Source organism: Anomaloglossus baeobatrachus, chromosome 1 (genome assembly GCF_048569485.1).
Source record: "Anomaloglossus baeobatrachus isolate aAnoBae1 chromosome 1, aAnoBae1.hap1, whole genome shotgun sequence".
In the NCBI taxonomy this organism is placed as follows: Eukaryota; Metazoa; Chordata; class Amphibia; order Anura; family Aromobatidae; genus Anomaloglossus; species Anomaloglossus baeobatrachus.
The window spans coordinates 310,980,611-311,001,216 of NC_134353.1; the positions used below are offsets into that span (position 1 = coordinate 310,980,611).

Here is a 20,606-nt window from a genome sequence, read left to right on the forward strand (position 1 = left end):
TAACTCCTGTGGTGCTGTTGTGGAGGGTTTCCTAGAAACTGAATTACCTGTAAGAACTAATTCTATTTTAATATTATTATGTTACCTATCTATATCTATGTATCTATATATCTACAGTGGGTACGGAAAGTATTCAGACCCCTTTTAAATTTTTTCACTCTGTTTCATTGTAGCCATTTGGTAAATTCCAGAAAGTTCTTTTTTTTTCTCATTAATGTACACTCTGCACCCCATCTTGACAGAAAAAAAAAAACAAATGTAGAAATTTTTGGAAATATATTAAACAAGAAAAACTGAAATATCACATATTCATAAGTATTCAGACCATTTGCTCAGACACTCATATTTAACCCCTTAACGACCCATGACGAACTGGGTACGTCATGGATCGTGTGGCGGTAAGCCCCGCCCCCTGCCGCCGGCAGGCGGCCGCGATCCGCGCACATATCAGCTGTTATCAACAGCTGACGTGTGCCTGCTAGCCGCGGGTGGAATCGCTTCCACCCGTGGTCATTAACCCCTTACATTTCGCTGCCAAAATCTGGCAGCGATATGTATATGGGCGCCGCCATGACAGTCACTTACCCCACCCCCACCGGAAGTCACGTGACATGATCACGTGACTTTCGGTGGTTGCCATGGTAGCACAGGGTCATGTGATGACGCCTGTAGCTAACATGACTCACTTCCTCTCAATGCCGGAATACAGCCGGCATTGAAAGTAAAGCAGCAAATCTGCAGTTCTCAGCTCTGTAGCTGAGATCTGCAGATAGTGCAGAGCGATCGGATTGCTGATCGCTATAGCCCCCTAGGGGGACTAGTAAAATAAAAAAAAAAAAGTTAAAAAAAAAGTTTTAAAAAATAAAAGTTCAAATCACCCCCCTTTCACCCCATTGAAAATTAAAGGGTTAAAAAAAATACAAAATACACACATTTGGTATCGCCACGTTCAAAAATGCCCGATCTATCAAAATATAAAATCAATGAATCTGATCAGTAAACGGCGTAGCGGCAAAAAAATTCCAAACGGCAAAATTGTTTTTTGCTCGCCGCAAATTTTGTGCAAAATGCAATAACAAGCGATTAAAACGTAGCATCTGCGCAAAAATGGTACTGTTAAAAATCTCAGGTCGAGACGCAAAAAAATAAGCCATCACTGAGCCTCAGATACTGAAAAATGAGAACGCTACGGGTTTTGGAAAATGGCGCAAAACGTGCTCCACGTTTTTTGGACAAGCTTGTGAATTTTTTTAACCCCTTAGATACAAGTAAACCTATACATGTTTGGTGTCTACAAACTCGCACTGACCTGAGGCATCACATACATATCTCAGTATTACCATATAGTGAACACAGTGAATAAAATATCCCACAAACTATTGTACGATCACACTTTTTTTGCAATTTTTCCGCACTTGGAATTTTTTTGCCGTTTTACAGTACACTATATGGTAAAACTTATGGTTTCATTTAAAAGTACAACTCGTCCCGCAAAAAACAAGCCCCCATATGGCAAGATTGATGGAAAAATAAAAAAGTTACGCCTCTCGGAAGAAGGGGAGCAAAAATGGAAAGTGCCCGGGGACTGAAGGGGTTAAGTCACATGCTATCCATTTCCTTGTGATCCTCCTTGACATGGTGCAATTCCTTCATTGGAGTCCAGCTGTGTTTAACTAAACTGATTGAACTTGATTTGTAAAGGCACACACCTGTCTATATTAGATCTCAGTGCATGTTAGACCAAATGAGAATCATGAATTCAAAGGAACTGCCCAAGGAGCTCAGAGACAGAATTGTGGCAAGGCTCAGATCTGGCCAAGGTTACAAAAGAATTTCTGCAGTACTCAAAGTTCTTAAGAGCACAGTGGCTTCCATAAACCTTAAAAGGAAGAAGTTTGGGACCACCAGAACTCTTTATGGACCTGGCCATCCAGCCAAACTGAGCAATCGTCGTAGAAGAGCCTTGGTGAGAGAGGTAAAGAAGAACCCCAAGATCACTGTGGCTGAGCTCAAGAGATGCAGTAGGGAGATGGGAGAAAGTTTCACAAAGTCAACTATCACTGCAGCCCTCCACCAGGTGGGCCTTTATGACAGAGTAGTCCAATGGAAGCTTCTGCTCAGTGCAAGACATATGAATGCACTCACAGCACTGACACTTTGCCTCATAAACCATGCATCCGGCATGGTCTGTGAGACGATCCTTAGCAAAGGATCCCGGGGTCATCATTGTGACAACCCAGGGTTGCTATGGCAGCGATCGGGGACCCTGTGATTGCATTACAGGGACCCAATCGCCAGGGAGAGGTAAGCGCTTAGTCTCCCTGCCTCCTGAGTGGTGTGATCACTATTGATAGCAGCATTTAAGAGGTTAAACTACCAGGAACAGCAAGGACAACGCTCCTGGCAGTGAGAGCCGGGTCTAAGCTGTAACCTCAGCTTTCAGCGGTGATCACGGGGGTACAGCGCAGGAACCCCTGCGATCGCCATGACTTTAAAAAACGAAAAACGCATGGAATAAAACGCGATCTAAAACGTGCATTTTTTTCTGCTGCGTTTTTCCTACCAAAACATGCAGTATTGTGTGCAGAAAATCTTTGCACAGATCTGCTACATGGGCGCATAGTGTAAATTAGGAAAATGCTTGAAGAGGAAATTTTATCTATGGTGTAATAAAACTTTAGAGCCTTATTTTCTGTTGTATAGAACCTTATATTCCTCGCAGATTGATGGGTTTCCATGTTTTGAGACCCCTTCACTCGATCGCTTAGAAATGCAGAGCTATGGAAAGAGAGTTGTCAGCTCCTGTCTGACGTGACCCAGAGGGTCCAATTCATTGAGACCGGCGTTTTTCACAGTGGTCTTTATGAAGAGGCATGCTGGGGTCAGACGCTTATGGTTCACTAATTGGAGAAAGGAATGCCGCCGCTCATCGTGAATTTGACGAGCGGTGATTGTACCGCCCCCAGCTCAACCCACTTTGTCACAGCTTGAAATTGCACCAAAATGTTGCTATTTTCAAAGTTTTGCTTTGATGAATCAGAACCATTGACTTTTTATTGAGCCCATATGTGACTCTGTAGATACTCGGGCAAGAGCTAAGCATTTCTCCCTCCTGAGCTGCTCAATTCTGAGTAGTCTTTTCATCAGTCAGTAGGGAGGGAGGGTCTCAGGACCTGGACACCCACTGACGTACAGAAATAAGGCCTACACAAAATACTCCACTAAAGGTTTGCTACACTTTGGCATTTTTGGTGCTGGGTAACCTCTTTAATGTCGAATTACCTTGTAAGAAGAAATTTCTTGCCTTGTAAACCGTTAATTTAGATAATTCTGCGAATGACGTTTATTAAACTGTGTATTTTTATTTTTAGGCTTGGAGCAATGTATTTTAAATACACAAAGACCTTGACAATTTGGACCAGAACCACTGAACTTCATTTTTTGAAGGTGTTGTTACCAAAAAGATGCCAACAGGCTCGATGCTTTGGAGCCACCGATATCAAAAAACATCAGCAAGGACTAAAACATCCCGTGCAAATCTTACCGCACAGCGACAGATGTGTTTCTGGTAAAGCCAAGAGTCTTTTGTGTGCGACACCCCATCACAGGACTATTACCTCTACAGCTGCTACTGCGACTGCTTCTACGGGGCATGTCAACAGTGATTATGGGGTATTTACAAAAATGGCCGACTCTGCTCCTGTTCATTTGGCTGAGAAAGTATTAATGTCTCTCCAAGAAGTCACCGGGCTACCATGGTGGGTGAACATAATGTGCACCACGATAGTTCTGAGGACGGCTGTCACCCTCCCTCTGTCAGTATACCAGATGCACATTCTAGGCAAGGTGCGTGTTCTACTGCATCATATTTCCTTCATTTTACAAGATAAGTGTCTAGTCATTCAAGTACATTCATTTTACAGAAAATTATATTTATCTATGGGATAAGGGCTATCTTTCCAATATTATGGGGTCTGACTGTGGGGACTCCCACCAAACAAGGCTTCTATAGTTACATGTGACCAGACAGGTGGTAGATCATTCGCAATTCTAATTGATTCACTTTTAATGGGACCGCCGTAGATTGTTGGTCTTTAGGACTCCCGTTAAAGTGAATAGGGCAGAAGTACCCATGATTGACCACCACTCCATTAATACATAGCTCTTCAGAGCCCTGTTTCTCAGATTTGTGGGGGTCCAAACAGACGGATCCCCGGTCATTGGGATTTTATCCCCTTTTCCCCCATTGATCTGGAAGTTATCCCTGTTCCATCAGTGATCAGAACATTATCCCCCATCCAGCGGATAATGGAAAAGATCAAAACTTGAAAAGTTGCACAGCCCCCATTTTTCTTTGTAGGTTACCAACATGTAGATGTTTAATCAGTAGATTTTTCATTTTCTATGTGTGAGGACTGGAGTCACTGCCGGGGAGTGTTTGTAGTGGTGACAGTGGCGAGTGCACCACTAATCTACAAGTCCTAATAAGACCGGAGTCACGGAGCTCAAGTCTCACATTGCATCACCCGGCACGGCCGCGCACTCCCCTGTCAAGAGCAAGTCGGCTGCATGTATGTCTATGCAGATGAGACGTTCCTGTTCAGGGAGTGGCACGCCGTGCTGGGTGATGCGATGCGGACTCACGCTAGTGTGACTCCGGTCTAACACTGACCTCTGTTTTATCTTCAGCTAGGTGGAAAAATTACAGCCAGAAATACAAAATTTAGCAAAGGAGCTCCGGTATGAAGTGGCTGTGTATGGGAAGCAGCAGGGCTGGAGTGACAAAGTGGCAAAGTAAGTTTTTTTTTTTCCAATAATCTGTTACCTGACATTCTGTAACTGCAGTTATATTGTCCACCACGATAATTAGGCTATGACGCCCATGCTTTCCATACTGTGTTTGTGCTCAGGCAGGAATTGTTCACTCCTGTCAGCTGAGCTACCAAGTTCTCTGGGTTCTGCAGTGTGATCAATGAGGGTCTAGGACCTGGCCCCCCCACTGATCTGCTGGCAAATTCAAATGTCTACCAAATCTAAAATATCAAAAAGAAAGTACAGTGGAACCATGGATTACGAGCATAATTGGTTCCGGGAGTTTGCTCTTAAACCAAGTTGCTCTTATATCAAAGCAAATTTTCCCATAGGAAATAATTGAAACAGACAATTCGTTCCAAACCCAAAAATATTTGCTGTAATCATACAAACTTATTACAGTAATACAAAATAATGTCATGTATTCATATAAAATTATTACAGTACACTAATACAAAATACTGTGCAGTACAGTAAAAAAACAAATTAAACTGCACTTTAGCTTACAATAAAATTGTTGGTGTGCGAGAGGTACAGTATAAGTAATGTGATGTACTGATTAGCAGAAGTAAAGTACAGTTCTGTATCCACAAATGCAAATTTATAGAGATGCTATATAGTATATACTGTACTGTACAATGGTATACAGTATACAGTACATATGGACAGAAAGTTACCTCCAGAGTGGGTCAGAGCGTGGTGAAAGGACAGAACCAGAAGTGTGCACGGTGAGTATTTGCTCTTCTTGCAAAGCATTGCTCTTAAACCAAGTTATAAATTTGTAAAAAGCTTTGCTTTTCCACTGTATAACCCCTTCAAGACTTATGACGTACCGGTACATCATAGGTCGTGTATGTCCATTTAATGTGGGCTTGCGCTTGTTTTCCTGCACATGTCGGCTGATCTGATCAGACATCTGCAGCTAATTAGCGCTGGTGGATCGGACAGAGATCTGCCCGTGGCTGTTAGCATAACATGTCCCCTGTTAACTAGTCAGAGCAGGATTTAACGCGTGCCAACCCCATTGGCGGCTCCGTGACATGATCACAGGATTCCGATGGGTTATTCTGACAGCCAGGGGGTAATCTGATGATCCCTGTTACTGTCATGACATACTTCCTGTGAACACTGGCTGATAGATCAGCATGTGTACTGTACAGAGTAGTGCTGAACCATCTCTCTGTACTGCAGAAGTGATCTGAGTATACCAGCTTCAAGTCCCCTAAGGGGACCAGTAAAAAACAATAAATATTGTAAAAAAATATTTTTTTTATAAAATATGAAAACAAACACCTGTTCAAATCACCCCCCCAATTTGCCCCATTGAAATAAAAAATACGCATATTTGGTATCACCACATTCAGAAATCCCCGATCTGTCAAAATATAAAATAAATTAATCTGATCAGTAAAGAGTGTAATGAGAAAAAAAATCCAAAATTAAAGGGAACCTGTCACCACTTTTTTGGCGTATAAGCTGTGGCTACCACCACCCGCCTCTTGCATTCTAACATGCTGTATATAAGATCACAGGCCGCTGTGTAGAACATAAAAAACACTTTATAATACCTAACAGTCGTGCGGTCGGCCTAATAAGCATCTCCGTTGTCCGGTGCTGGCGCCTCCTCTTTCAGCCATCTTCGTCCTCTTTCTGAAGTCTGTGTACATGACGCATCTGCGTCATACACACTCGCCGGTCCTGCGAAGGTGCACTACAATACTTTGATTTGCCCTAGAATATTAGAATGCTGTATATAAGAGCCCAGTGGTGGTGGCCGCAGCTTATACGCCAAAAAAGTGGTGACAGGTTCCCTTTTAAGGGTTTTTTTTTTTGGTTGCCGCAGTATTGCAATAAGAGGCGATTAAAACATTGTATCTACCCAAAAATGGTATAATTACATATGTCGGCTCAGGATACAAAAAATAAGCTTTCTCTGAGCCCCAGATCCCGAAAAATGAGAACACTACGGGTCTCGGAAAATGGCGACAAAAGCGCAATTCTTCTTTTCAACAAACTTCAGATTTTTTTTTTTCACCACTTAAAGAAAAAAAAAAAACTACACATTTGGTATCTGTGTACTCTTACTGACCTGGGAAATCATACAGCCAACTCAGCTTTATCATATAGTGAACATGGTAAATAAAAAAAAAAAAAAAAAAACAAACAACAATTATGGAATTGCACTTTTTTTTTACAATTTCACTTTTTTGCCAGTACCCTGAGGGGCAGAATGTCATTTAAATGTACAACTCGTCCCTCAAAAAAACAAGCCTTCATATGGATATATTGATCGGAAAATAAAAGTTATGGCTCTTGGAAGAAGGGGAGAAAAAAAATGCCAGGTGTTAACACCTGGCATTTTTTTTCTCCCCTTCTTTCAAGAGCCATAACTTCTATTTTCCGATCAATATATCCATATGAAGGCTTGACCTGTCACTAGTTCAAAAGAGACCAATTTTTGCTTTTATTTTCGCTGCTTCCCTGAGTATTTTTGTTTCTTTGGGTTATTTTTTTTATGAATCTATTATATATTTCCAGAAATGGGGACCTTAATGCTAATTTTTATGGCCTTTACTAAGGAGTTGATTTTTTGCAGGGTAATAACGCAGAGCAGCCTAAAGAATTGTTCCAGGGAGTTGTGTGAGCCATGCCTATAAAGTCCATAAATGTAGCACTACATGAAAAGGCCCACCGCTCAGGAACCGTAGGGGGAATTAGAAAAGAGAAGCAACTCTGCTCATTCAGGTGAACAGTGGAAATGAAATAAGAGCAAAACTTGGCCACTTTTGACCCGATGACAGGTACCCATTAACCTTATGATCTGCTTGGCTGAATCTCGCACACACCACATTACGGGTTGTTTTACAATGAACAGCACAGGGTAACGTTGAGTTTGATATTTATGTTTCCTGTCTGAATGATTTACATTTTTAACCGTTATTTTAATACATAGAGTACCAGTCCATTCACCCATCTTGTAGAAACTCTTATCCTTGCCTCCCTCATCCGCCACAAGTTAGAATAGCATTACACCAGTCCTATAGTTGCATAGACTTGTTCTCTGATTTACCAGCATGCATTGCTTCCGCTATTATGCCTGAATGAAGTTTGGCAGACAGAAGATAGTCCTGCCTCTGATTCCTGTAAACTGTCTCCATGCCTCTGCTGCTAGACTGATCACACTCGACAACAGGCAGAGGACAGTGAGTTAAGCGGGCTTTACACGCTACAATTTATCTAACAATGTGTCGGCGGGGTCACGTCGTAAGTGACGCACATCCGGCATCGTTAATTACATTGTAGCGTGTGAAACCTCCGTGCGATTGAACGTTAAAACGTTGATCGCATGCACGTCGTTCAATTACTAAAAATTGAACGTCGGGTTGTTCAATGTTCCCGAGGCAGCACACCCCGGGAGTGATGAACTACAGCTTATCTGGGTCCCGCGGCTCCCGCCTGCAATGCGGAAGGTAGGAGGTGGGCGGGATGTTTACGTCCCGCTCATCTCCGCCCCTCCGCTTCTATTGGCCAGCTGCCGCGTGACGTCGCGGTGACGCCGAACGTCCCTCCCACTCCAGGAAGTGGATGTTCGTCGCCCACATCGAGGTCGTATGGAAGGTAAGTATGTGTGACGGGAAATAATAGTTTGTGCGACACGGTCAACAAATTGAACGTGCCACACATACGATGGGGGCGGGTCACATCGCATACGATATCGTATGCGAAATTGTAAGGTGTAAAGCAGCCTTTAGACAGAGGAGCCATCTAGCCGACGGTAAGGAGTGGGTTTTGAGGTTAGAACAATGAGTTTTAAATAAAGTGATTGTCGGATTGTCTATTTACCAAATTCATACAGCCAACACTAAAAGACCCAGCTTCACCTTGCAACAGATGTGCAACAAAAAAGTATTAAAAGAGGTTAAAAAAGGCATGAGGTGTTGGTTTAAATTGTGACCAAAATACGCAAGATTGCAATCCACGTTAAGGGTCCTCATTTTCTTATGATTCCACATACTAAAATTAAAAGCATTAAAAAAAGTATATAACATTCAAAAAACATCCCAGAAAAAAGACTGCATTTGTTGTGGGGTTTTTTCCCCCTTCTCTACTTTCCCTCTTTTGTCTTTAACAATTTCTAAATTAGTGTGTATGTGTGTGTGTGTATATGTGTATTTATATATATATATATATATATATATATATATATATATATATATATATATATATATATATATATATATATATATATATATATAAATTATTACAGACACACACACACACACTATATACATACCTCCCAACATTTAAAGATGAGAAAGAGGGACAAAGTATGCGGCACGTGTAGGGCACTGTGGCAATTTTAAGACACGCCCCTTAACCACACCCATTTTGCAATTTATCACGCCCACATCCAATCCTTTTCAGCACTGCTGATCACATTGTTTAAGGCTGCGTGGCCACGATCACTATTTGCAGCATTTTGGATGTAGCGTGTTTTTGCTGTGTCTAAAACGCTGCATTGTACAGTACAAGCACAGTGGAGGGATTTCTAGAAATCCCGTGCCCACTGTGCTTGTTTTTTCTGCAGCAAACACTGACCTGCGGAGCGTCTTTTCAGACTGCAGCATGTCAATTGTTTGCAGTTGCATGCGTCCTCCATAGGGAGAACACAGCAGGAGACCACAGCGCACTGAACCCTGATCGTGGGCACAGGCAGCTGAGACTTGCAGCCCCGCAGGTCAGGACCCAATGCCTCCAGGACACAGTGAGTCCTGATCGTGGGCACAGGCAGCTGTGGTCTCCTGCGGAGGAGACGTGCTGCCCTCCAGGTCAGGACCTGATGCCTCCAGGACACAGCGAGTCCTGATCATGGGCACAGGCAGCTGCGTTCTCCTGCGGAGGAGACGTGCAGCCCCGCAGGTCAGGACCCGATGCCTCCAGGACACAGTGAGTCCTGATCGTGGGCACAGGCAGCTGTGGTCTCCTGCGGAGGAGACGTGCAGCCCTCCAGGTCAGGACCCGATGCCTCCAGGACACAGTGAGTCCTGATCGTGGGCACAGGCAGCTGTGGTCTCCTGCGGAGGAGACGTGCAGCCCTCCAGGTCAGGACCCGATGCCTCCAGGACACAGCGAGTCCTGATCATGGGCACAGGCAGCTGCGTTCTCCTGCGGAGGCGACGTGCAGCCATGCAGGTCAGGACCCGATGCCTCCAGGACACAGTGAGTCCTGATCGTGGGCACAGGCAGCTGTGGTCTCCTGCGGAGGAGATGTTCAGCCCCGCAGGTCAGGACCCGATGCCTCCAGGACACAGCGAGTCCTGATCATGGGCACAGGCAGCTGCGTTCTCCTGCGGAGGAGACGTGCAGCCCCGCAGGTCATGACCCGCTGCCTCCAGGACACAGTGAGTCCTGATCGTGGGCACAGGCATACGCACATATTGGTACATACTGTGTACGTATGTGTGTGTGTATGTATGTATGTATGTATGTATGTATGTATGTATGTATAATATATATATATATAGTATATATCACAGGAGGGGCTGGGGGCTACAGTATATATCACAGGAGGGGCTGGGGGCTACAGTATATACACATCACAGGAGGGGCTGGGGGCTACAGTATATACACATCACAGGAGGAGCTGGGGGCTACAGTATATACACATCACAGGAGGGGCTGGGGGCTACAGTATATACACATCACAGGAGGGGCTGGGGGCTACAGTATATACACATCACAGGAGGGGCTGGGGGCTACAGTATATACACATCACAGGAGGGGCTGGGGGCTACAGTATATACACATCACAGGAGGGGCTGGGGGCTTCAGTATATACACATCACAGGAGGGGCTGGGGGCCACAGTATATACAGCACAGGAGGGGCTGGGGGCTACAGTATATACAGCACAGGAGGGGCTGGGGGCTACAGTATATACACATCTCAGGAGTGGCTGGGGGCTACAGTATATACAGCACAGGAGGGTCTTGGGGCATAGACAGTACTTGAAGGGCATACATATTAGGCCTGTTTCAGATGTCAGTGATTCTGGTATGTATGTGCTAGTTTTTATACATACCAGAATCACTGACCTATGCAGACCCATTATAATCAATGGGTCTGCACACACATCAGTGATTTTTCACTGACCGGGTCTCCGTGCGGCATAAATGCGTATCCGTGATTGCCGCACAGAAACATGTCCGTTTTTTTCTGGCATCACTGATGTCCCACGGACCACACTGTGGTGTGATCCGTGAAACACGTACCAGAAAAACACGGACATTTAAAATAAAAAGCTTTTTCAACTCACCTCCAGCGATGCGGAGTTCGGCAGCTGCTCTCTGCTTCTTCCTGACCGGCACATTATGGCATGCATATTCATTTATGCAGCCAGAGCCGGCCCGGAAGTAGCTGCAGAGGTGAGAGAGCGGTGGCTGGATGCTGAATCGCGGGACTCTTCAGCACCACGGAGAGCAGGAGCGGGGGCAGGTGAGTATATGTCCATGTGCAATCACGGAGTACGGATCACGTATCATGGATTGCACATGGACAACCACTGTGTGCCGTGAATAACGGACTATGAAGGGACATATGTGTGTTTAACACATCAGTGAAGAACGTCTGTGTTTTTCACTGAGGGGCATACACGTTACTAAGGGAAACCATTACAGTGCGTATGGATCAGGGACAGATTCCAAAGAGTTTATCTACAAAGAAATAGACTGAATACCAGGACTTGATGTACACCAAGACATCTTTGTGGCAATCTGCAAGTTCCTTTAGAATGGCACATACTAGTTACTGGGGGAAATACACTTTACTGTGGGTCATACAAATTACTGGTAGCATAGATATTACTAAGGGGCATATAGCTCTGGTGTTGGGGCTTATACAGCTCTGGGGGCACATACAGCTCTGATGGGGGGGATGGGGGCATACAAATCTGGTGTGGGGGCTGGGGGGCACACAGATCTGGTGGGGGGGTGGCTGGAGGCATATAGCTCTGGTGAGGTGAGGGAGGGTTGAAATACATATCTGGTGGGAGGGAGCTGGAGGCATACAAATCTGGTGTGGGGGCTAAGGGGCATACAAATCTGGTGTGGGGGCTGGGGGGTATACAAATCTGGTGTGGGGCATGGGAGGCATACAGATCTGGTGAGGGGGGGGGGTGGCTGGAGGCATATAGTGGTGAGGAGAGGGCTGCTGGGGCATACAGATCTGTTGAGGGGGGGCTGGGGGATACATATCTGGGGGAGGGGGCTGGAGGCATACAGAGCTGGGGGGTGCTGGGGGGCATATAGATCTGGTGGGGGGGCTGGAGGCATACAGAGCTGGGGGGTGCTGGGGGGCATATAGATCTGGTGGGGGGGCCTGGGGGGCATACAGAGCTGGGGGGTGCTGGGGGTCATATAGATCTGGTGGGGGGGCTGGGGGGCATACAAATTTGGTGAGGGGGCCATACAGATGTGGTGAGGGGGGTGACTGGAGGCATATAGCTCTGGTGAGGAGGGGGTTGGGGCATACAGCTTTGGGTAGGTGGGGAGGTCACATACAGCGTTCCTTGGTGTTGCAGCTCCTCTTCCTCCAGTCTCTTCATCTGTGGACAGAGCTCAGCATGTTGCTTAGTAGCTCCTCCCACAGATGCACTTCCTTCCGTACACAAGCAGCCCAGCTGAGAGCAGTGCACGCTGAGCTGCAGGTGCCGATTTAAAGCGCCGGCAGCCAGGAAAGTGCTGCTGCCGCCCACTAATAACAGCGGCAGCACACAGAGCCAGGACAGTGAAGCAGCGCTCGGCTCTGCTCATGTGCATTAGGAGGGGGAGAAAGTCAGACAAGAAGAGAGCGGGTAAGCGGAGCCACGGGACAAAAGCCTCACGATCGTGACACCGGGACACCCACTGAAATCCGGTACAGTCCCGCTGTATCCGGGACGGTTGGGAGGTATGAGTATATATATAATCATTTCACTAAGCGACTTTATTTGTATATTTTAAGTATAATTTTTTGTTATTTTATACAGTGTCATTATTGACTTTGGCTACTTTTACCTTTATTTTTACAATGCTCACACTGTCAACTGGGGCTATTTTATACACTACCTTCCTGTAATTTTAGGAAGCCACATGTACATGGCCAAAAAGGTCAGAACCTGTATTGATGTATTTAATGAGCTGGTGCAATGGTCATTGTGAGGGGAGCGGAAGGAAGGTCAGTTGTGACAATACCTACTGTGATTGGTGGATTGAAGTCCTGCCTCTGATAAGGAGCCTGCTAAAAGTTCTTTCTAAAAGAACAGTAGGTAGGTGTCTAAAATAGCCCCAATAGCTCTGTATAACACACAACCCTGTGTAAAACAATAGGTCATTATTGACACAATATTCTCTTGCAATAAAGTCATAAATATGTCTTCCCACTAACAAGTAATTTTAAAGCTCATTTTAATCAATAGATCTTGGAATAATTATAAGTTCCACAATTGAATGTGTTTAAAAAAATGTGCCTGTGCTGAAATAATCTTATATATGTGTCCCTGCTATGTACTGTGTAATGGCTGTGTCTGACCATTATACAGGGACATGGTCTGATCATACCACAGCTCTTGGGCAGGGATAGAAGCAAAACAGAGTAGTCAGACATTACAGCATAAAATCATAGATAATTCTTTTTTGTGAGGTAAAAAAGTTTCCTATATGTTTTTAAAAAAATGTTTTACCTCACAGAATTATTTGCGATCCTGTGTTGTAATGTATTTATACTCTGTTTTGCATCCTTCCCTGGCCAGGAGTTGTGCTGTGATCAGACCATGTCCCTGTACGGTCAGACACAGTCATTAGCCCAAGACCTATTTTATTATATGAACTATGTTTGGGGGAAAACCCCTTTTAAAGGTTACGAATTTGTATTTTTGCTCCTCTTTTTCCATACAGATTTCATTTCCGTAAAAACATGAAAAGGTTAATAACACAGCTCTACGTACGAGATAATTGTCATCCATTCAAGGCTAGCCTGATCATGTGGATCCAAATACCTATGTGGATCTTTATTTCTCTGGCTCTAAGGAACTTCAGCTTTAATTTAAGTGGTTCAAGTACAGGTAAAATCATCATCTGTCTTAGACTTAAATGTACAAAAATATCACACAAAAAGACATAACCTTACCAACACCTGGTCAGAATACTAATGCACTATCATGATGCAGCAGACCCCCAAGATAAAAGCGAGAGCAAGACAGGTGCAAAAGACAACCATTCACAACTTATCAATTCATGGAGGGGGTAGTTGTCTGGTATTAGACATGCACACAGATAAAGCTTGCAAAGGGCGCCATGTTATGATCCAGAACCATGGAAGACCACCATAAATCATTGGTAAAAGGTGACAAGAGCATTGGCAACTAATCTGGCCGCCATTCCCTTACTAACCATCAACACTAGAAGTAGCCGAGGGGTGAACTAACATCCTGTGCACCGCGAACCCAGCCGGAGAACTAGCTATCCTAAAGGAAGGAAAGATGAATAACTCTCTGCCTCAGAAAATAGATAAAGAATAGCAAGCCCCCCACATTCAAAGTCTGTGGTGATATAGGAAAACACAATACACAGATAGATGATAGGATTAGCAAAAGGTGAGGCCCTACTGACTAAATAGGACAGGATAGGAAAGGGACTGATGGTGGCCAGAGAAAAACCCTACAAAAATCCAAAAACCTGATAGTACAAAAAGCCCTCAGATCGCTAGATCTGAGCTCTGTCCTATACCAGGCGTTCTTGTCATACCAATGAACAGAAAGCAGGAACCATTACAAATTCAAGAAGCAACAAACACATGGACTTATAGGAGCAATACTCCAAACATAGCTGCAGGGAGCTTCCCAGCTAAGCAACTGAGAGGGAAGATCCCTGCATGCAAATAAACTGACAATAACCACAGTAAATGACAAACTCAGATAAGAGCAAAAAGAACCAAATAAAGAGCCAAGCACTTATCTGGGGTAGATGTGGTCTGGAGCAGGATGAAGCAGGCTGGTGAACAAAGAACAACTGACATCTGGCATAGCCTGCTAGCAGACCAGGATTTAAATAAGCAGAGAGTTAGCAATGAAAACGCCCATTGCTCAACACACCTAGTCTCTGTCCAAACCATTCCTGGTCACAAGAGGGAGCCTCACAGCAGCAAAAGCATAACTGACATTCACAGCAGCGCTAATCACACAGGTACGTTTGATGCACAGTGTCTGACTTACAACCTATTGATGACACCCATACTATTAGATTAGGTGGGCTGCCCAGCACCATATAAGTGCACCACACAGGACAGACACCCCAATTTACCCAACCAACACTAAAGGGACCTGGCTGCATCCTGCATAAAAATGGGAAAATGTGCAATAAATGAATTAAAGAGATGTATAAAATATTTCTAACAGAAATCCTGTTACTACCCCAGTAATCCGTAAAAAAAACAAAAAACTCAGAAACTTTCCGTTGTTTACCACTTTATAAAAAAAGACAAACGTGCACCTCCGTGAATCTGTCCTGGTCCACCAAATCAGTTGTAGTACAACAAAGGATATCTGGAAAAAAAAACACACACATACAAACACAGAAAAATAAAACAAGACATTTTTCCTTTATTCAAAACAAAAATAAATTCCCAGCTGGTCTAATGTAGTCCAGGGATTCCAACGAACAAAGTCTATGAAACATTGTTCTGACACTCCATAGACTTGGCTTACAGGTAATTCTGGGTCACACTGCGCTGTGTGAAACACGGCGCTTCTGATGATTAGTAACATCAGTAACATTACCGCTCATCAGACTCACCAGGTCACTCCCTTTCATGCTGCACTGTGCGTGATACCCAGTGCTTCTGATAATGCTACTGATGTCACCACTCCTCAGAGGGCGCCAGGTATCACGCAGCCTATAAGCAAAGTCTATGGAGTGTCAGAACGATGCTTTATAGACTTTGTTGGAATTCTAGAACTACTTTGGACCAGCTGAGAATTTTTTTCCTTTGAATAAAGTGGTGAATGAAGGTAAGCGTCTTCTTTTGTTTCTCTGTATGTTTGTGGGGTTTTTCAGAGACCCTTTTTTGGACTACGATGGGTTCCTAGGACAATGTTGGAGCTACATGGATTGTTAGGTGTTTTTTTTTGTAAGATAGTAAACAAAAGGAAGGTTTGGAAAGTATTTTATTTTTTTGTGTGTTTTTTTTTCTGTTTGCTTACTTGATTAGTAATGGAGGTGTCTGATAGACACCTCTCCATTACTGATACGAGGGCTTGATACACAGATGGCCACATGGAATGTGCCACACGTGCAGACTTTTTTTTTTAAACGGACACATGACAGGGGCCTTAGAGTGTGTTCACACTGCGTATTTTTTTTTTCGCTGTTTGTTTTGTGCGTGCTGCTAAAAAATGGCGGAAAAAGAGGCAACAATGCAGTCAAAAAAATAATCCTAACCATTTGTATGGAAAACAACTTGATGTTCATATGCTCAAGCTTAGGAACGTTTTTAACTGCTTGATGCTTTCAAATTGTCTCTCCAGTATAGGAGACAAACTCTAGCGCAGCGCCACCTATTGGAAGTAGCGATCCTAAAAGTCACAAGTGGATTTTTAACAATCCTTTGCAATATGACTTAGGATATATGCCAGATCAGAATCCCAATTTGCAGACACGGTGTTTCGGGGTGCTTGCCCCTCGTCAGTGCAAAGTATGGGGTGTCTGATCTGGCTCATGAGAAAGCTATGTGGGGACCACGGGGAACACTATTCTCCTTAAGGAGACTTTGCAAGCCAGTCTGGCTGCCAGAAAGTAAGGGGACTTATAGCTGCCACGCCCCTATGCTTTCAAAGGCACCAAGTGTTTAAAAAAGGTAACATGGATGCTTTTAGTGTTTCTCGCTAAAAAGACACCTAATACTTTACAAACGCAGTTAATAGGAAGTCTAGAAAGACACACTGAAGTTTTTTGTGTTTTTTTTTTTTAGCATTTTGTCATCAATTTTGCTTAACAAAATGCTAGTGTTTTCTTTAAGTGGATTGTCCACTACTTGGAGAACCCCTTCTCATTTAACATTTTTGCACCTGTTAAAATGAAACGGCCTATACTCACCTCCTGCCCACGCCATTCCAGCAACAAGTGAGCGGACAGCCGCAGCTCTCACTTCTTGTTGATTACTTATACATCCAAACTGATGGTGGGGATAGAGAAGCTGGCAGTGATTGGGCTCGAGGCTACCGTGATGTACCAACCTCCCTAGAGTCCCAGGAATGCAAATGTCGGCACCGCTGGAATGAGGCTGGCTTAGGAGGTGAGTATAAGCTTTTTAATTTTAATAGGGGCAAATATGTCGACTGAGAAGGGGTTGTTCACGTAATGGACAACCCCTTTAATTGTTTAATGGATTTAAAAAGAAAAAGACTTCTCGAAAATGACGATAAGAAGATATTGAAAAAGATGCCGGTAGAAAAAAAACAAACGTAAACGACCGAAGAATGCTAAAATATGTTAAAAATCAATGACTCATCCTTTGCTTGATAAACAGACGTTTTTAACTGCCATAAAAAGACGCCATGTACAATTATCCTTAAAGTACAAAGCCTACATGACTGTTTGTCTGTGTTATCACATATTTTAAGGCGGTGTCATTTTATAAGAATTAGAAGAATGGGTTGGTTCTTTGTTCTCATTGTAGACTGTACTTTTGCTACAGATTTGAGATATGTTACATATATAACGGGGCAAAGAAAAGAAAATAATTACTCAGCTAACCAGTTTCCAGGAAACCTTATGGATATCAGAAATGCAAATACTGATTGTTTTTCTAGAAAATTGTGCTGGCATCTGTTGCTATGTAAAATTGTGCAAAGGGTTTGTTCAACAAAGCCACTTTTGCAATCCATTGCATTACGTCGGAATTTCGAGGATTTCTTTTTAAAAAATTGGGAAGTTGGAAGTGTGGGGAAGTCTTTATTTAAATAAACTATTTTTTTTTTCTTGTGGGTGTTTTAACTGTGCACTTACCAGGTTAGTAATGGGTGTCTCTATTAGACACCTATCCATTACTAACCCCTGGGTTTGATGTCAGTTGTCAATTCACAGTCCACATTAAACCCAAAAGTATTACCCTGATTGCCACTGCACCATGGCGATAGGGAAGAGCCGGGTAAGGCGCCACTAATGGGTGCGCCACTTTTGGGGTAGCTGCAGACTATTATTTTTAGGCTGGGAAGGGCCAAATAACCATGGGCCTTCCCAGTCTGATAATACCAGCCCCCAGCTGTCAGCTTTACATGCGCTGGTTATCAAAAATAGGGGGGGTGACCCCATGTCATTTTTTTTTCTCTGCTTATGTCGCGGGCGGGGAGGAGGGTGTCGGCACACCACGCTCACCCCTTCTGCTCGGATCCGGCAGCTGCTCAGTGGTGGCTCGAGCGGTGGGCCGGATCCCGGGGTTTCTCGAGCGACACTCCTCGCCCGTGAGTGAAAGGGGGTTTTGTGGTTGGGTGTGGGGATTGTTATAGTTCGTGACGCCACCCACGGTTGTGGTGATTTCACCACTGCTGCTCTGTACGGGGCTCCCGGGGATGGTGATGCGGAGCAGCCAGGTGTTGTGTTGCCCCTCCGTGGGTAGGGGTGGTGATCCCGGGGCCCGGTGATGGAGAAGTGGGTGCGGGGCCTGATGGGCGCAGGGACACGGGGGCAGCGCTGTGCCTTGCGGCACTGTGGTACTCACTCAGCCTGACACACGGACACAGTTTGTACGGTAAACCAAACGGCTGGTAGGACGGTCCCACAGACGGCTGCACCTGCACTCCCGGTAGGTGACGGTGATGTCCCTCTTCCTTGCACCTTTGTTTGACTTGTGGTAGCGGTGGATTCCCTCCGGTTACCCGCTCCCCGACTACAATCTGGGCCGGAGGAGCTCTACACTTTGCCCGCAGGCGCTGGCCCTGAGAAACTGGTGCCGTGGCGGTGGCGGTGTATCTCTGCTTCAGGTTGGGCTGTTGCCTTCTATCGGGTCTTTGGTGTTGGGGGATCTGCGTCTCCTTCACTGACGGATTTGGCAAATCTGGCGACTCCTAGCCTTGCCGGGGTCCGAGAGGCCCCTGCCCTGGTGCTGACTGTCCTTCGGAACACTGCTCCAGACCACCGGGCACACAGCCAACGGGGTCCTTCCAGGAACTTCCAAACGGTCCCCCTCCAGACAGTCACCGCCGTTGCTGACCTTGCTGTTCTGGCCCTCCACAAAGCTGGACCCTTCAGGCTGTCCTTCTCTTCTGTCACTTCACTTGCTTTCCTCCTTTACTACTTTCACTTTCACTTTCTTAACTCCTCTACTTAGCTCCTCACTCCTGCTCCTCCCTGAGCTATCTCCTGAGCTCATCTGCCTGGTTCCTTCCTGCCTCCAGAGTTGTGAGCTCCTCGGTGGGCGGAGCCAACCGCCTGGCCCACCCCCTGGTGTGCATCATCAAACTCCTGGAGGAAGGCAACAAGGATTTTTGGTTAGCCGTGATGTGCCTACCTGGAGTGTGGGGTGTGGTGGTGTGTGATCTGTGTCCCCTGGCTTGCCCAGGGCGACACATTCCCCCTTAGCAAAATGCAGACCGTCCGCGGGCTGCCGTCCTACACCGGTTTTATTTTTCTGTAAAAAGGGGTAACAGGGTTAGGAAAACATGAATACATTTGAATCATAACTCTTCCCAAGACGGGAGGCACATTTACTTAAACCTTGCAACGGTATACGGTCACGGTTTCCGCTCTTTCCCACCCAAGCAACCTGGCCCTGATGCTGCCCCTAAAGCCCAGGCAGCACCCCTTGACCCACAGTCCAGCACAAGTTACCCGAGCGGGATCTGTCCTTCCCCTCCAGAGGGTGGCCACCGGTTCCTTTGGTGGCTGGGCCCCAGCCTGCTCTGCTGAGGGCCCTCCCTCCAACCTGCCTCTCCGAAGGCGGCAGTGCGGAAACGGCAACGGTATCCAACATATTTACAAGCCACTAACGTTTGTGGTGCCCTGCAAGTTCACGGGCTTGTCCATGGATAGTTCCCATGCATTTTAAACGGTCCCCACGGGGACAACGGTGCCGGCTCCGGCCGGTTCAATCACTTGCAAATCAGGTGAAAAACTCGGTAATTTTCATTTTACTTATCATTCTTTTGCAAACTTTCAAACAAACAACAACACTCTTTTACATTTGCGGACCCCCTTTTACTCATAGAACGGTCTCCCTGTACCTAAGTGGGGGTCTACCTAGGTTGGAACGGGTGGACCTTCGGGGCCCGGTGTCAGTGTGGCTAGACAGTGGGGTAGAGGGAACAATCGGTTCCTCCTTCCTGCTATAGTGTGGAGCAGGTGGAGGTGTAGGGGAGCTGGGTACAGGTTCATCCCTGGGCACTGGTACTGGTTCTGGCTCACGGTTAACCGCTTCCACTACTTCTTCTTCCACGGGTTGTGGGAACAGTATCACTGGAAGTATCACCGCGCCGTTCTGTGTAGGCCAGTTTGCTGGGAAGTCACCCATTACAGTGTGGATTACCTCTGCTGCCTTCTCCACGGGTGGAGGAACCGGTACTTCAGCCTCTGCCTTCAATGCTGGTGGGCATTTTTTTAGATGGTCCCGGGAAACTGTGGCCAGGGTGCCCCCTTGGTCACGACTGATCTGGTAGGTCTTCCCATCTCCCCATTCTGTGGGTTGTATGACGTAAGGGACTTGTTCCCACTGATCATCCAGCTTGTGGGCTTTTCTCTTCCGTTTCAGCACCACATCTCCTGGCTG

At 45.4% G+C, this 20,606-nt stretch overlaps 1 protein-coding gene across 2 annotated transcripts in view; it reads left to right on the top strand.

Moving 5' to 3' along the window:
• The window catches only part of COX18 (cytochrome c oxidase assembly factor COX18), a 68,564-nt gene that overhangs the window by 32,325 nt on the left and 15,633 nt on the right, over positions 1 to 20,606 (top strand). For both annotated transcript variants that reach the window (XM_075337159.1, XM_075337168.1), the window contains exons 2-4: positions 3,372 to 3,846; positions 4,694 to 4,794; positions 13,745 to 13,911. In XM_075337159.1, the coding sequence (XP_075193274.1) occupies positions 3,372 to 3,846; positions 4,694 to 4,794; positions 13,745 to 13,911 (743 nt within the window). The remainder of the gene's footprint in view (positions 1 to 3,371; positions 3,847 to 4,693; positions 4,795 to 13,744; positions 13,912 to 20,606) is intronic.